Source organism: Otolemur garnettii, unplaced genomic scaffold (genome assembly GCF_000181295.1).
Source record: "Otolemur garnettii isolate 467f Iridium unplaced genomic scaffold, OtoGar3 scaffold00001, whole genome shotgun sequence".
Lineage (NCBI taxonomy): Eukaryota > Metazoa > Chordata > Mammalia > Primates > Galagidae > Otolemur > Otolemur garnettii.
The window spans coordinates 26853953-26870963 of NW_003852396.1; the positions used below are offsets into that span (position 1 = coordinate 26853953).

Genomic DNA, 17011 nt, shown 5'->3' on the forward strand with positions numbered 1-17011 from the left:
AAGATTATAGCTGGAGTCTAAGGAGGAAGACAAACTCTCTGCTGGGGGACTGGGGTAAAGATGACATAATCCCACCGCCAGCTGCCCTCTATACCCTGTGCAGTGCAGAGCTAGTGCCTGTCAGTACCTCCTTTCTCCACAGCCCTGGACCTGGTTTCCTATGTGGGTCAAACTCTGTCACTGACGTGCTGGGTGGCCTTGAGCTGGTCACTTCACCTCTCTGAGCCTCAGTTTTCTCATCTATAACATAAGACAGTAATAGCCATTCCTTAGGGATGCCAATTTCAGGATGGCAATTTCACGCACACAGAAGGTGCTCAGTAGAAGGCCAATCCCTGTGTTCCCCACTTGCACCCACGTCTGGGACCTTTGCCATTCAGCAGGCTTATCATCTCCCTGGGACTTGAACAAATCATGATGGGAACATGGTGATCCCTCCAATGGCCTCCAGGCGGCAGGAAAGCTCCATCTAGAGCAGGGAAGGGCTGCCGGAGGTGCTAGCACCGGGTAGACCAGCCTCTAGCCCCATCCCACCCCTAACCTCGCTACCTCTGCCACCTGCACTGCTGCCCTCCACCAGCAAGTCCAGCCTTCTCTGCGTGATGGGAACGCAGCCCTTCTGCACCCACGCCAGGGAGGCCAGGCTTACTTCACTGCCCATTCATACCGGTGAGGGAGCGGTCACAGGCTGGTCAGGGTCTGAGCAGGAGGCCTACATTCTGGGATCTGAGCTGTACCGGCATGATGAGGATGACTTCGCACCTCACTGGGCTTGTGGGGCCTGAGACGCTGGACATGAAGTTATGCACCTTCGTTAGTAGCCTGGTTAGTTTGAACCTGGTCAGCGACTCTCCTGCCCTTGCTGCATGGTGTGCAGGCAGGAACAGCTACCTAAGACTAGGATAGGATCCCAGCTTCGCCCCCACTGGCTGTGTGGCCTCAGGCAGGTCACTTCACCTCTCTCAGCCTGTTATCTCACCTGTAAAATGGGAATAATCCCTACCTAGTTAAGCTGTTATCAGGCTTGGATAGTTATTCGTATCAAGTACTTGGTATATAATAGAAGCAAAACACACAGGTAGTACCAGCTGGTATTACCATTTCTAATCAAGAAATGACTACTTACCCTTCAAAGCAGCCCATGTCACTTCCACCTAGCCTTCCTTGGTCTCCCCAGTCAGCCATGGCTTCCTTCTCTGGATTCCCAAAGCTCTGGGAGACCTGAGCGAGGACCCCTGAAGCCCCTTCTGGAATAGGCCTTTCACTTACTCAGCAAATATGTATTTGGTGCCTTACACATGCAGAGGGCTGAGTTTAAGTGCAGGACACGCTGCAATGAAGACACAATCCGTTTTCATGGGGCTTTCATTCCAGCAGGGAAAACATGTGCACAGCTAGTGGGGGACAATGTAGTGCTAAGGAGCCAGTGAGAAAACACGGCGGGAGAAAGGCTGATGATGGTGAGCGGTCAAGGAAGGCTTCTCTCAGCGGGTGACATTTGAGCTGAGTCCCAGATGACAAAAAGCAGCCCTGCAAAAATCTAGAACTGCTTGCTGCCAGAAAGGACAGCAAAGGCCCTGGTGCAGGGAAACAGCCATGGCATGTCTGCAACAGAACAATCCAGGTGACTGATACACAGTGAGTCCTGAGCACACTTGTCACTGTCTCTAAGTCTCTCTCAGTATGAAGCCCCTTAAGAGTGGTAGAGATCTATATTATTGAATCCAGCCCTGGCACTGGGACTCTGAACGATTTTGCTAGAACTCCACTGTGGTAAGAATAGGAGTGAATCACCTGGGCCTTCTGCAGCACAAGTCTCAGCAGAGTCTTCTGGATTGCCTGGCCAGGTGAGGAGTCCCTCCCTGGACCAGTGTCTCCAAGGAAGAGGTGTCCGGAGAGGAAATCTAGAGGTGCCCAGAGAGAGGGAGTGACCTGCCAGATAGCTGGCAGGCAGCAGAGATGGGGCTCAAACCCAGTTTCCTCTACTCCCTGGTACTGCTTTCCTGTGCTGTGCACCTCTCCCGCAGAGGCATGGTGTCAGGAGCCCTAAGGACCATGAGAGGAACCCAGCCTGCTGACTGTAGTAGCAACAAGGACTGCAGTGGGTTCCTCCTCTCTACTACCCATCCAACACACAAGGATCCCCACCATTCTTTCCTTCCAAAGTGAGGCCCCAAGCCAGGGAACCCACTCCACGTGTGTCTCAGTTTGTAACCGCTGGCCCTAGATGTGGGATGAGGTCAGTTGGCAATGAAAGGCTAGGGGGCTGAACAGCATGACAGGGACCTCCTGGGCTCCAGGTTCAGTCCTGTCATGCAGGCCCTGCAGTCACCTCTCCAGGGCTGCCAGCATCAGCATAGAGGCTTGCCACGTGACACTGCCTGCACTGTGATCTGCCTCCATTCCAGGACCTGGCAGGGGCTGCCAGTAGCAAACCCAGCTTGACAAGATACCTCGTACGTACCCTGTGAAGAATGACATGTAAATCTCCTGATCCAATCTTCTTCTGTGCCCCAATAGAATTTCATTGGAAAAATTTTATTGAAAAAAATTGTACAAATAATTTCTCAATTTGACAGCAACAAAGGCTCATGTTCCCCCTTCCCTCCCCATCTCTGGAAAACTAAAAAAGGAGAAAACAAAATAACAAAAAGTCCCCCCATGACGATGTCTGATGCAACGCTTCTTGACCAGAGTCTGCCCAAGAGCCCCTCCTGTGAGCTCTTTCCCAATCCCCCTCACTGGGCCCAGGGTCACTCTGAGGTGTTCTGTCTCAGGGGCTGCAGCACCTAGATTTGTAGTTGAGGGAAGTTGTTAGAGGTTGGGGTAGAGCCAAGGAGGGGAGCTGAGGTGGTGGTAGTGTCAGGAGAGGCCAGGCTGAACCCCCAGCTCAACCCCTCACAGATGAGAAGGCACTTGGCTATAAATACGAACACTGATTGAGGCAGGCTTGATCTAGGACTTCACGGGCAGGCAGGATGACCACCGCCCAGTTCCCACACGATGTGGGATCTCCAGGCTCCGCATCATCATATCTGGGGGTTGTGTCCAAGTGGAGTGAATTCTAGCTGGGAAGGTCTGCTCACATACGCGGGAACCCTGGTCTGTTTTTCCACCCCTACCCCATAGAGTATCCAAGGCTGGTACCTCAACTGCCCCCCCCAATAGCACCCATGATGTCTCAGGAGCCTTCGGCTGCCTCTTGCAATCCCATGCCCACCCTGGGGCCCTACAACTCGTCTCGCATCTTGTCACCCTTGGGCCGGACCAGGCGCCCAATGAACAGCAGGGAGCCACTCTGGGTGTCTCGCACCAGGAAGATGAAGGGGTGGTCGGCGTAAAACAGCTTGGGGCTGCGCAGCTCCTCACGCCCATAGATGTCCTGGTCAAAGGGGTTGCCCTCTGTGTCCAACTCGAAGGCGGTGGCGTGGAACACGCTGGCCAGGTACAGGTCCTTCTTCCCTGACATTCTCGACAAGTCTGCCTTGTTCTTATCGATGGCCTCAGTCAGGCCCAGCCCAGCTAGGTGTTTCTGTGGGAGCAGGTTGGTGCCAGGTGAGGCCTCAGTATACTAGGCTCCTGTACCTCACCCTTTACCTATTCCAGCCTGACAGCTCTTCAAGGAAGAGATAAGCCCACCTTGATCCCTTCTGTGTGTCAGGCATGGTGCTGGGCACTTCAATTCTCTCTGCAACCCTGCAAGGGCTTCTAATGGCCACTGCACAGACGAGGAAACTGAGACTCAGAAAAACAAGTCAGAATTTATCTCCAGCACTGCCTAGCAATCTTGCCTCCCAAAGTGTGGTTCATGGACAGGCAGCATCAGTATCAACCGGGAGCTTATCTGACCCCAGGCCAGAAGCATAGATCTGTTCAATCAGAAACTCTGGTGGTGGGCCCAGATCCTTTGTAACAAACTCCCCGGGTGATTCTTAGCACACTCAAGTTTGAGAAGGACTGATCTAAGGACAGCTATGTATGTCCTCATAGATCAGGGGTTTAAAAACCTTTCCAACGTGATATGATGATGCCTGGGGTTTGCTTCCAAATAATCTTTTGCAGGGGCAGTGCCTGTGGCTCAGTGAGTAGGGCGCCGGTCCCATATACCGAGGGTGGTGGGTTCAAACCCAGACCCAGCCAAATTGCAACAAAAAAATAGTTGGCGTTGTGGCAGGCGCCTATGGTCCCAGCTACTTGGGAGGTTGAGGCAGGAGAATTGCCTAAGCCCAAGAGCTGGAGGTTGCTGTGAGCTATGACACCATAGCACTCTACCAAGGGAGACAAAGTGAGACAGAAAAAAAAAATAATAATAGGATGCGGTGCCTGTGCACAAAGGAATAGGGTACTGGCCCCACATACCAGAAGCTGGCAGATTCAAACCCAGCCCTGGCCAAAAACTGCAAAATAATAATAATAATAATAATCTGTCATAGGGAGGAACAGGTCAGATGAATCACCATTAGCCATGAGTTGATGATGCCTGAAGCTGGGTGATGGATACTTGAGGGCTCCTTATACCAAACTCTCTATTTTTAGTATACAAAGGATCCAAAAAAATGTACACATATTTTAAGAAAGGAAAAAACTGTATTAAAATTATAATATTCAATATATACACTGATAACATTTGTAATCTTATATATCTTGTATCTTTTATAATTGCATACATCAAATGTGACTTGAGCATCATAATTTTAATAGTTTTTTTTTCCTTTCTTAAAATCTGCGTGCATTTCTGGTACCCTCTGTACATTTACAATGTTCCATAGTAAAAAGTTAACCCCCCTACACCCCATTTCTGTGGCTCTGAACGTCTCAGAAGCTACTCACAAGATCTTTAATATGTGACCTATGTCTGCACCACTGCCTCCAGCCACAACCCTTTGCATACCCTGCTCTGCTCTCCAGACAGCCTCCCAGAACATCTTGCATCCTAAACAGCTATCCTCTCTCCCATTAGCATTCTTTAGACACCACTTCTTCCAGGAAGCCTTCCTTAACCCGCAAGATGAATGGTGCCTCCTATGAGTCTCAGCACTGCCTATTGGTCTGGTCCTGTCTGTCTCTCCCAACTGGCTTGGAGCTCCCTGAGGGCAAGGCCTTAGGGCAGGGCTCTCCATGGCTGTCAGGGCAGTAGAGACATCACTAGAGGACCACTAGCTGAGTGACCAGCAGCAGCCTTTAGGCCCTAGACTTCTACAGGACAGGGGCTATCTCCTGAGCCAAGTAGGCACTTGGCCTGGGGTCCTGGGACTCAGACGGTCCTGGCATAGGCATTCTAGGTAGGCATAGTTACTCTAGTCCCAATGGTCTTGCACAAACCACCCACTTCCCAGCTCAATCTATCCCGTGGACTAGCTGGTAGTGTCTCTACAAAGAGTTCCAGACATGGGAAAGAAGGCAAGAAGGGAGCAAAACAATCACCATTTGAGAATGGGCTGGAGGCTTGGCGCCTGTGGCTCAAGCAGCTAAGGTACCAGCCTCATACACCTGAGCTGGTGGGTTTGAATCCAGCCCAGGCCGGCCAAACAACAATGATGGCTGCAACCAAAAAATAGCCAGGCGTTGTGGCAGGCGCCTGTCATCCCAGATACTTGGGAGGCAGAGGTAGGAGCATCGCTTGAGCCCAGGAGTTGGAGGTTGCTGTGAGCTGTGATGCCACAGTACTCTACCCAGGGCGACAGCCCTTGGCTCTCTTTCTAAAAAAAAAAAAAAAAAAAAAGAGAGAATGGGCTAGAGAAGTTGTGGGGCCAGGCCCAGGAGGGAGACAGGGATGGCTCTTTCTGGAAACTCACTGTATCTCTAATATAGATGTGTACAAGCTCCATTTGTCTCTGGTTTGGAGCCTAAGCCCCATTCATTTTAAGCTTTCTCTCTCTAAGGTGTCTTGGCAGTGAGTCTGAATTGATTCTGTGAGTGAGAAGCCTGCCAAAGAACCATTTCTGGCATCTAAGGTTAAGGATGATAAAAAGTTTCCTCGGGCGGTGCTTATGGCTCAGAAACTAGGACCCTGGCCCCATATACCGAGGGTGGCAGGTTTGAATCTGACCCCGACCAAACTGCAATAAAAAAAAAAAGCTGGGCATTGTGGTGAGTGCCTGTAGTCCCAGCTGAGGCAAAAGAATTGCCTAAGCCCAAGAGTTGGAGGTTGCTGTGAGCTGTGATGCCACAGCTCTCTACTGAGGGTGATAAAAGCAACTACTCAAAACTCCTCATTTGAGCAGTTCACAAATCCCTCTCTCCTGTTTGACAAAAAAAGACCACTGAGTCTGAGTTTCCATCTTGAGATCTAATTGCAGCCTACTACTCACGAGCCAAAGGGACCTTGGGAAGTCACTGCTTCTCTCCAACCCTCTACCCAATACCCAGGGTAGTCCTGAGCACGTGTGTTAAGTTCCCTGCCATCCTAGGTGATCCATGGTTACTAGTCTTATTGTATATGGTGGTTAATCCAGCTCAAACAATCTATAGCTAGAGGTACTTCACACTTCAGTGACACGGTGTGCTAGTGCAGGAAGGCCAAATGACCAGCCGTGTGACTTTGGACAGGCCATTTACCCTTTGTGAGTCTTATTTTCCTCATCTATAAGATAAAGTTAGTTCTATCTAAGAAAGTTGTCTTGAGCACCGCATTAAAAGAGCAAAATACATATGAAGTACTTAGAAGACTGCCTGAACCATGGCAAGTGGTCAGTTTATACTGAGCTGCTGGTATCATCATCTTCCCAAGAGCAAGCCCCCCCCACCCCTACCCCAACACTGCCTGGACAGCCAAAGGTCTGAACTGGTGAGTGGGTATCCCAGGCACCTTCTCTCCTCCAAGCCCTATAGGCACCCCATTCGGGCCACCCTTACCTGCAGGTCGTGGGTCACCTCCACCACACCCTTGGGCAGTGAGATGGCAACAGCCTTCTTCTGCATCTTCCCCATCCAGACCTTCAGCTGCTCTTTGGTCAGTAGCTTTTCAAGGCGCTCGAGCGGCTCCACGTGGTGAGGCATGATGATGATGAGACTGGAGAGCTTGTGGGCCAGGGGCATCTCCACCATTTGCAGCTTTTCCTTCTCATCGTCATAGTAGTTGTAGAGGCCTGGGGAAAGAGCAGAGAGGATGCTAGGCAGGCTGTGGGGTGGGGCCAACAGACCCTGAGCACCCTCAGACCTCTGCCTTGAGCCCCTGTTTGCAAGGCACCCACCTACCTGTCCTGTGCATCATCATGACACCCACAGTATAGGAACGAGTCACCATGAAGCCACGGTTGTCCACCATCTTGTGGTGGAATCGCTCATCCCAGTGTGCTGTGGTGGGGGCAGAACACAGAGTCAGAGACATATGGCTCCCAAACACAATTACCACCCATGTCCACTCCAACTGCACAGCCCAGATTTATCCCTGCCATAGGCCTTTGTTCCATTCTGTGGGGCCTAGCTGCAGCTCATTTCATCCAGCCCACAGAGTACATGACACCTACTCTGGGATGAGGGGGCCTTGGCCCATGCAGTCCAAGGATGTGGTATCTGGATGCTCCCACATAACAGTGAATTAATTCAACTCTCAGCTCACCCACCTCCATGTCCACCCCCCCTGGCACTTGTCAGGTATTTGGGAAAAGTGCAGAACTGGGCTTTCTACCTCACCCAGTAACTGAGGGGGTCTGTTGCCCTGGCAGGGTGTGTCTCATGACCACCCTTCATTCTTGTCTGCAAGTTCTGTCTCTGTAGCCAGAAAACAACCAAAACACTCAAGGTATGACAGTGGACTAAACCCTGTCCCTAGTCACAACCAGACTTGTGTTCCACCAGGCCTGGCCACTCTCCTAGCTTGATCTCATCCTCACAGTAAACTGTAAGAACAGTACATAAGTCCTCACAAATGCTTATTGGCCAGCTCGGCGCCTGTAGCTCAAGTGGCTAAGGCGCCAGCCACATACACCTAGGGTGGTGGGTTCGAATCCAGCCTGGGCCCGCCAAACAACAATGATGGCTGCAACCAAAAAATAGCCAGGCGTTGTGGAGGGCGCCTGTGGTCCCAGCTACTTGGGAAGCTGAGGCAGGAGACTCGCTTGAGCCCAGGAGTTGGAGGTTGCTGTGAGCCATGATGCCACAGTCTCTACCCAGGGTGATAGCCTGAGGCTCTGTCCCCCCAAAAGAAACAAAAACAAATACTTATTGGCCCTAAATCTAATCTTCAATCCACATAGATGCATCTGGCCTGAGGCCTGGCTCTGTCACCTCCTAGCCAAGCCTCTGTTTCCTCATCTGTGAAATGAAGGCAACACTACCTGGCCCAAGGTAAGGATTAGGGACCTTTTTCCAGTTCACTACTGAGGCAGAATTGATGATTAAGTGTTATTCATTCCAAGGCATACAAGGAATAGTCCTTTGATTGATGAAATTTGGTAGGAGCATTCTCTCAAGTCTCTGGGGGTCTGGGGGCCCTGCCCCATTTTTTAAAATACATAGCTAGCGATGCCTCTCTGAATCCGGTTTCTACAGATAAAGAGAATTTAAGAGCAGCCCTGCCTCCGAAGGTTGTTATAAGCATAAGGAAGCAGTGAAGAACTGAGCACAAGGAATACTGTCCAGACTCTTGTAGGGGGCCCCTGGGAGGAGGACACCTATGTGAGCTACACTCTCAACTCACGTTTGAAGAACATGGCGTTGACCAACAGGGCGCCGTCTGTGCGCTCCACGTCCTTGGTGACCTCGGGCAGCTTGCCGTCAGTGGTCTGTGCGGCCCACTCGTTGATGGACTGCAGCGCGCTACGCTTGTCGCGGAAGTTGATCTTGGAGTGCTCGCAGTTGTAGTGCTGCTTGCTGCTGCGCACGAAATCGTCGGCGAAGCTCACGGAGCTGGGACCATACAGACGGCTGCCCAGCTTCCAGGTCACGTTGCGCGCTGTGGAGTTGCTGAGCGAGCGCAGCAGCTCTCCCAAGCCCGCGTGCACCTCCTCGTCGCGCAGCTGCTCGGCGCTCAGCACGGCCTTGGCCTGCGATGCTGTGGCTGCCTTTCCACCCAGGGAAACGAGCCCCAATGAGGAGGCCACCACCACAGGAGACAGCAGGATGTTCTCCACTGCCTGGTCCTTGGCCATGGCTTGGTATAGGCTGAAGGCCAGGCCAGCGCTGCGCTCGGCCAGCGTGGTTGCTTTGGGGCTCAGCTTGTCTGCAGTGCCAGGCGCTGCTGAGTTGGCAGGTTTCTTCACCTCAGCAGCCAAGGCCATGGCCAAGAGGCAGAAGGTGCTGAGGAGGGGCAGGGAGTGCATGGCTGGGAGGTGGGTTCTGCACACCACGGTGGACCTGTGAAGGCTGCACAGAGAGAGTGGCCATGAAACCCTCGGCCTTCCTCCAGATAACCTCCCCAGCTTGCGGCTGCCACCATGTCCCCTGGCATTGGGAACAAGAAAGCCCACTGTCCAAGAAGCCCACATCTGGCTCAGGGAGGCCAGCCTCTGAGAGACCTTCTGTGACTGCCCTATCCAAAGCTGAATTCCTAAGCAAGTCACTGCCAGTTTACCCTGTTGATTTTCTGCACTGGACATCTGACACTGTATTTATTCTGTATTATTTATGTATTTATTCTTATTCCTAAGTAGGCTGTGGCCTCCAGGATAGGAAGCCTAGCCAGTTTGGTTCCCTCCTATATCCCAGGCGCTTAGCACATAAAAAGCTTCAGCTCTTCCAGAATGAAGGCAAATCAGGGCCACCTGGCCAGATTGGGGTTGCTCAGCTTACATAGAGGTCAGCCATCATCTCATGACTCTGGAGGTGATTATCCTGGGAGAAAACCAGTAGCTACACAGAGTGTCTGTAAGAAGCCCAGGTGCCTGGGCAAAGGATGTCCTGAGACAGCTGTAGGCCTGCCTCACCCCCTTGCCATTCACTACGCCCTGGGATGTTAATGAGTCACTGGTAAGTTCACTCATTAAATGAGGAAGCCCAATGTTCCACTCTGCTGCCCCAAAGGTGACCTTGAGTGTGTACATGTGTGTCTACCCAGCCTCAGTCTCCCTTTTCCAAATGCATGGTCTAGGTCGCCACATCCAAGCCTGTCTGGGCAGGAACTTGGCATGCCCAGAGCCTTTAGACCAGATGGGAAATCCTCAAGACAAAAGCTCCTGGGACCAACCCCAGTGGGGGGTGGGGAAATGTTCCTGACATAGCAGCAAGGACAGGATGCTAGGGAAGGGGGTGAGTCACAACTCAACAGAGCAGGGCCCTGCACCCCCATCACCAAAGCTAGCCAGATGTGTGTTCAGCCTTCAGGAAGCTGGAGCCATATCCGATTCCATTCTGCTCTCCCATCTAATAGCCACTGCTCCACAGCTCATCTCTGTTCTATAGCTTACCCTCAGACCCCCTTCCCAAACCCAGTAGCAGCAGCAGTGACCCCCAGGACAAACCCCACCCCCTTTCTCTGGGGCCCCCAATCAGGAGTCTCTGTGGGGTATTTCCATGCTTGCTGCCCACATCAGGTCATTTCTCTCTCTGTTCTATGCAGCAGGATGAAAGATGATGACAGGGCACAAGGAAGATCAGGAGTCCTTGTGGAGGGTGGGGGTCCCATTGCTCTGGCAAAGCCCCCCTCATAGTCCTCCTCATACAGGACTCTGGCTACTTGCATGAATGCTCAATTTCTGGTTAGAGTACACCGCTACCACATTGAAAACCAGGCAGGTCCCCTTCCTCCCTGAGCTTCCTCCTCCTTGGGGGCCAGGACAGTGCAAAGGACAAGCAAAGGGTACAAGGAGAGAGAGGTGGGGAGAGGAGGAGGAAGAGCCACTGAGATCCACAAATTCAGGGGAGGTGGGTGCCCAGAGGGGCAGGAGGGGTCTGAGTCTCACACTAAATTATAAGTGGAGGGGTAAATTTTAGGTCCCAGGCCACCACCCTTCCAGCCCTGACTCCTCTTCCACCAGGACTGGAGCCTCACCTCCAAGGCAGAGTTACCATAGAATTTATTGTACAAATAAGGACACTCCTGAGTGGGCAATACTAATTATTATTCCAGAACAATAGGCATATGGCCACCCTACTCAAAGACCACCTCTGATGCAGACAGCTGATGCTGGAGATCAGATTGCTACAGAGGCCACCAGCATCCCCTCCCTGAGGAGGCAGCTGAAGAGCCTAACTCCTAGCTCTGCCACGTGGCAGGAACCATCTTGACAGCCCCCACCCCCAGCCAGCCAGAACCTCAAAAGGCTGGGAGGGGCTTTCCGAGCAAGCTCCAAATGACTAGTTTGGAACTCCTCAGGCAGCCCCACAGGCTCAGCTGGCTCCTGGTGACGTGGCAGGCAGAAGGCAGAATTATCTCTGCCTGAAGACAGATGGGGGCTTCCTCCTGGGAAGCAGGCCTGGGTTGAGGTCCCAGGAGGTGCTATGGATTTGCTAGGAAACTCTGAGAGCCTTCCTGGCCTTAGATTCCATGTCACTTGGAAGAGAGAAGCATGGCTGGGGAGAAAGGCTGCTCTGTTAAATCCAGCAGCAAGAGCAGAGGAAGGCAAGTTACTGCAGGCATGCCAGCCTCTCGCAGCCTGGCCCATCTTGCCTCAGAGAAATGCCAGCCCTCAGGCCAAGGTTATACAAGTTACAGCGCCACACAGAAAAATACTACATCACTTAGGCAGGGCTGTGCCCACAGCTAGACAGACAGATTTGGGACTGGGAGGGAAGGGGAGGAGATGCTGGGGGTCCCAAACACTTGAGGAGGTCTAAAGTACCTGGAAACTGCCTCAGAGGGAGGTCAATGCCTGCCTTTTTCATTCTGAAAGAAAACAGAACAGTGAGGAGGTTGGGAACCAGTGGAGGGGAGAGGTTGGAAAGTCCAGCCCCCAAAGGGCACCCTTGTCTACACTGCCCCTATCATGGAGGACACAATCAGTCCCAGATCTACTTGGAGGTCAACCTCTTCACTATACAGAGGGAGAAACTGAGGCCAGGACAGGGCGCCATGCCAGGTCTAGGGGGAGGGGAGGACAGGGATCAGGCTTCATAGCGCAGGCCTCCTTCCTCTCAGCAGACTCCCAGATCCCTTCCCTGTGGTGTCCTGTTGCACGGTCAGTACAAAAAAAAAAAAAAATTTCTTTTGGGAATCCCAGTGACTGCGGACAAAGGAGGTAACAGGAAGAGGGGATGAAAACATAAACCATCTGAGGACAGCAGGGTGTAGGCCCAGCTGGGCTTCCAGGGAACCAAAGCCCCCAGTTTCCCCCAGGCCTCCATCCGGGCCCTGCAGCTCCAAAGGACCAGACGGAAACTGGGGAAGAGGAGGGGCCGAGATTCAGGCTAGGCTGGAAGCTCTTTCATTCTCCTTCCTCCGCTCCAGCCACCTCAGGAATGTCCCTAAGCTGGGGGCAGGGAACCCAGCCTCTGGAAGTAGCCTTGACTCTGAAGTTACTCCAGGAACCAGACGGCAGTGGGCAGAGTAAGGGTGGCTGAGTCGAATCTTTCTAGTCAGCTGCCCCGGCAGCAACTACAGGCGCCGCAGACGCCTCGCTCCTGTTTTGTAGGAGGAGGGAGCCATGCTGCTCAGGGCCTTCCTTTGGCTGCTCCGATCAGCACCGTAAGCTGCTGGTCAGAAGTGCAGCCACTGTCGGGGGCTCTTCCCAAAGCAAGGTGGACCGCGGGAGCCACGACTATTCATTCCTCCTCCTTCTCTACCACCCTACCCTGGGAGGCTCAGATGCCCCCACCAGGCCTGCGGAGCCATCTGAGGAGGGTGGGCCATCATTCGCTGCTGGCTCCTGGGCCTCAACCCCAGAACTGGAGACACAGGGAACTGCAGAGCGAGCCCGTCCTCCCTCTCTCTGGGGAAGAGGCCCCAGATCCCTGCTCCCTCTGTTTCCGCAGCGGGTCTGCTTACAGCTCCCTGGCCTCCAGCCCCACCGCCTCGTCTCTGGCACAACCACCCCCGCCCCATACTTCTAGGGGACCCTGCACTTTTTCCGGATCATCTCACCCCTGCCGGATCTCGCCCAAGCCCTCAGGCTTGTTCCATCACCAGCTAGCCCTGGGTTCTCGATCCCAAACCTTCAAAGTGCCAGGGATTCCAGCATGTGGGTTCTGGGTTGGCCGCAACCCTTCCCAGAGTCTGGCCCCGTGAACACCTCTCAACTGCGTGGCTCTCCCCGGGACCGCATCTGGGCTCCCCCCACGCCCCTCACCTGTGCCTGGCTGGGCTGACGCCGGGACCGGACTCACACTTCTGAGCCGCGAACCAATTCTACTTACTCTCCGCCCGCTCACCCGCTCCCGGGATCTATATATGGCGGTCCCCACCCCCTCCTGCCTGTCCCGAGAAACTTCTGGAAAGTTGGAAAGGCTTCCGGAGGGCGCCCCAGCTCCGCCAGAAAAAAAAAAAAAACCAAAGACCTCCTCCAAACCTCCCCGGCCCCCGCCTCAGCCCCAGCCCCCTCCCTCTGCGGTGCTCTCCTGCCCCTGGGTCCTACTGCCCCCCTTATTGAGCGGTGGGGCGCAGAAGAGTCCCCACTGCGACCAGCTTGTTCTCAGAGCAGGCGAGACTCAGGTCCCTTGCTGTCCTGGAGGTGAGCAGAGGAGAATTCGGACCTTTGAGCTAGAGGGAACACCTGGGTCCAGCTCCCCTGATTGGAGTCCCAGCCCCTCCCCCTGCACGGGCCAGCTACTCCGATCGCACATTTCTTCCCGCACCCTTTCCCTGCAGTGACTCTGCTGTGAGTGGATCTATCCTTCCAGCCCATCACACCCCAATTTTAGAGCTGAAACTTAATTGAGTCCTACACACCCTTCAGTGTGGGCCCCTCCCTTGGTTTCAAGGGAGGTGGTCAGACTTTGGGAAGCAGGGCCATTCTCCATTCGGGGTTCTTCCTAAAATCCTCAAATTCAGATGAACACTACCTTAGTGAGTGCCCTGAGAGATGAGGAGGCAGGCCACAGCCAGTCCCTGACCTCGTCCGGAAAGCCCGTGTCTTGGAGTGACAGAGGCAGAGACAGAGGCACCTGGGGAACTTGGGGTGGTCTGGCTGGACATGGAGAGGCGCCCTGGAAGGGAAGTCCTGGCTCTCCGCTAAGTAGTGTGATGTGTGACCCTGAGCAAGTTACTGTCCTTTCCTTGTCTTTGGTTTCCCTGGCTGTAAAATGTGCGGTTAAGTTATTCCGTGCTTCCCTCCCATCTCTCTTCCTATCTCAACCTTTGGTCATCCTCCTTCCAGGGGCTGGGTCTCCTCCCACAGGCTCTGGGTCTTATTGTTAACTTCTCCTACCCCACCCGTCCACAACTGATAGCTCCATGGCTAGGAGTTAAGGTGTTCTCTTTTTTTGACAGAGTCTCAAGCTGTCTCGCTGGGTAGAGTACTGTGTCATCACAGCTCACAGCAACCTCCAACTCCTGGGCTTAAGGGAGTCTCCTGCCTCAGCCTCCGAAGTAGCTGGGACCACAGGCACCCGCCACAACACCCGGCTATTTTTTTCGTTGCAGCCGTCATTATTGTTTGGCGGGCCCAGGCTGGATTCGAACCCACCACTTTAGGTGTATGTGGCTGACACCTTAGCTGCTTGAGCCATAGGCTCTGAGCCAGTTAAGGTGTTCTCAACTGGACAAAAGCCCTTGGCCTCTGGGATGCACATTCTGTGTGTTAGTGCAGAATCTGTAAGGCAGATTATTTAGGACACTATCATGTCTTCTTTAATAGTGAAATAATAAATAACAGTACACAGTATGGAGAGGAAGGGACAGAGTAGAGGGACCTTATTGACTCATTCATTCAGTCAGTCAGTCAACAAACTGTTGTACATTATCTTTCTTCTAAGTACATGCCTAGGAAGCAAATGAATCCCAGCACTCAACAAATGAATCAATCATCTGAGTCCCTGGCTTCAGTCAGTTGTATAGGGTGGTGGTGACTAATTTCTCAACCTGAGTTAGGCTGCTGCTGCTCAAAGTTTTTTTGATTACAAGGACTGTGGGAAATTGTAGATTCTAAAAACTTCAGGCTTTTCAAAGAAGGGCCAAAGAATCAGAGATTACTTGAATCCTAATGCGATCATCATAGAATATGATGATTTTATACTCAAAATCCCATTGAATCTTTGAATCCAATGGGCTATCTTTTTCTTTTTTTTTTTGAGATAGTCTTACTTTGTTGCCCTCAGTAGAGTGCTGTGGCATCATAGCTCACCACAACTTCAAATTCTTGTGCTCAAGTGATTCTCTTGCCTCAAGCACCCGCCACAATGCCCAGCTATTTTTAGAGACGAGGTCTCGCTCTGACTCAGGCTGGTCTCAAACTTATAAGCTCAGGCAATCCGCCCGCCTCAACCTCCCAGAATGCTAGGATTCCAGTGGGGGTATCTTAGCATGTTAAAATCTTAGCCTCAAAAGATCTTAGAATAAAAGTATTAAAGTCTCTGGACTACCTGACATTTCAAAGGTCATAGACTCCCATCTGCAAGCCATAGTAGAAGCCCTCTCTTCAGTATCTCAAAAGGCAAGACAGGGAGCTTGTCTCCTTCGGTGCAGACAGATTTTTTTAGGACAGTTGTGATCACTAGCGAAACCTTGGAGTGGTGTCCATCTCTTTGCTGTAGCTGTCCTGCTTCTCATGTGCTTCCTCTCGCCTCAATGGTGTATTGCTTTTGGTGATAACTATCCTTCCTATCTAAGGAAATCTCCTGGGTCCCAGGCCAGACCCCACTTTCCATCACACCCCCACACTGGCCCTCAGGCTTCCTTCCTAACATGATCTAAGGGCCTGGACAGAAACGAAGACCTGTCAAAGCTGGCAGAATAGAAAGGTTTGCCTTGGTTTTTAGCAAGTTCAGATGTCAAAAGCCCTCAGAATCTTCCTTCCCTCCACACTCTTAAATCTCTTAGCTCTCCTGGGCCTCATCAACACCTCAAGGGAAGCTGAGAGTGCTATTACTGTCCCATTTTTTGCAAATGGGCAAACTGAAGCTCAAGCTGTTAGATAAACCTGGAATCTTACAAGGTCAGAGTAGGAAGGCCTGAGGAGGGTCCTGGGTCTGCAGGGCCTCTCCCACTCTCCACAGACCCCTGTTGTTGCTCAGACTGGGTCAGAAGCCTCCTCCATGGCTATCAGGCTGCATTATCTTTGTGTTATCACCCTGCATTGTCAGTGAATGTCACTGGAGACTTGGGAAGGGCAGGGCCTTTTCCTTCTCACTGAGTCCCCAGTTCCTGGCATAGGGTATGGCACACAAGAGGTGCTTGGTCTACATGGCCAGCAAGGGGGTGATGAGAAATGGCTGCCTGAGTCTACTATGCTCCGAGCCTGGCCTTCCTGAAGGAAGAAAAGCAATGGCTCCTTTAAATTTCCAGGAGCAGCAAAAAAAAGTCAAGAGACTTTGCCACATTATTCTTAGTTCTGAGCCCAGCCCTGGCTGCTGACTGTGGCCCTTCCCCCACATTCCAGGCTGCACTTGCTGGAAAAAGCACTCTTTGGGAGGGAGGGGAGGAGACTGTGAAGTGCAGAGAAACTCTAAAACATTTCTTGCCTGGATTGTCCAGTGCTGGGCTTTCTACAGGAGGTGGTCCTTCTGCCCTGTGTGGGAGCCGGCTGGAAATCCTCTAGGTCTCAAGAGGTGTGGCCGCAGCAGGAAACAGAAAACCATCAAGCCTAACTGTACAGAGAGGAAAACTCAGGACGAGAGAGGGCCAGGACTTTACCCCAGGCCACACAGCAAATCAGAGCTGGAGCTGGGCCAGAGCTCATGCCCTGGACCCCAGCCCTCTTTCCACCCCCCAGCTAGCCCAGTGAGGTACAGAGACAGCTTTCTTTGGCCCCAATAGCTAGATTCACTCTGTGCTCACCCCATAGAATCCTAGGACAAAAACTAGCATATGATTTAAGTGCCCGGCACATTTGCATTTATTATCACTTTTAGTCCTTTTAGGTAAGTAAGAATTTTAAACATGAGGAAGTCGAGGATCGAGGGAGACTAAGCAGAATGTTCAAGGACACACAGCAAGTCAGAAGCAGAACTGAGACTTGAAATCAGTCTGTCTGTGCCGAAT

The 17011-nt window shown here is 52.4% G+C and overlaps 1 protein-coding gene across 2 annotated transcripts; it reads right to left on the minus strand.

Moving 5' to 3' along the window:
• Positions 1-2501: 2501 nt before the first annotated feature.
• SERPINH1 (serpin family H member 1) lies at positions 2502-13233 on the minus strand. Of its 2 annotated transcripts, none has more exons than XM_012802977.2 (5): positions 13164-13233; positions 8642-9306; positions 7198-7296; positions 6856-7088; positions 2502-3532 (listed from the first exon to the last, which is right to left on the minus strand). In XM_012802977.2, the coding sequence occupies exons 2-5, from the start codon at positions 9261-9263 to the stop codon at positions 3230-3232; spliced, it is 1257 nt and encodes a 418-aa protein (XP_012658431.1). In that variant the 5' UTR covers positions 9264-9306; positions 13164-13233; the 3' UTR covers positions 2502-3229. The 2 variants fall into 2 exon arrangements, with proteins under 2 accessions (XP_012658431.1, XP_023369318.1); XM_023513550.1 differs by lacking the exon at positions 13164-13233 and adding an exon at positions 11721-11767.
• Between the last annotated feature and the right edge of the window lie 3778 nt (positions 13234-17011).

Excerpts from the sequence above, each read along its gene's own strand:
- SERPINH1 (XM_012802977.2), bottom strand. The coding sequence starts at position 9,263 with ATGCACTCCCTGCCCCTCCTCAGCACCTTCTGCCTCTTGGCCATGGCC. Across the intron at positions 7,089-7,197 it reads CATGATGATGCACAGGACAG|GCCTCTACAACTACTATGAC; the intron begins GTAGGTGGGTGC and ends CTCTTTCCCCAG. Across the intron at positions 3,533-6,855 it reads AGGTGACCCACGACCTGCAG|AAACACCTAGCTGGGCTGGG; the intron begins GTAAGGGTGGCC and ends CTGCTCCCACAG.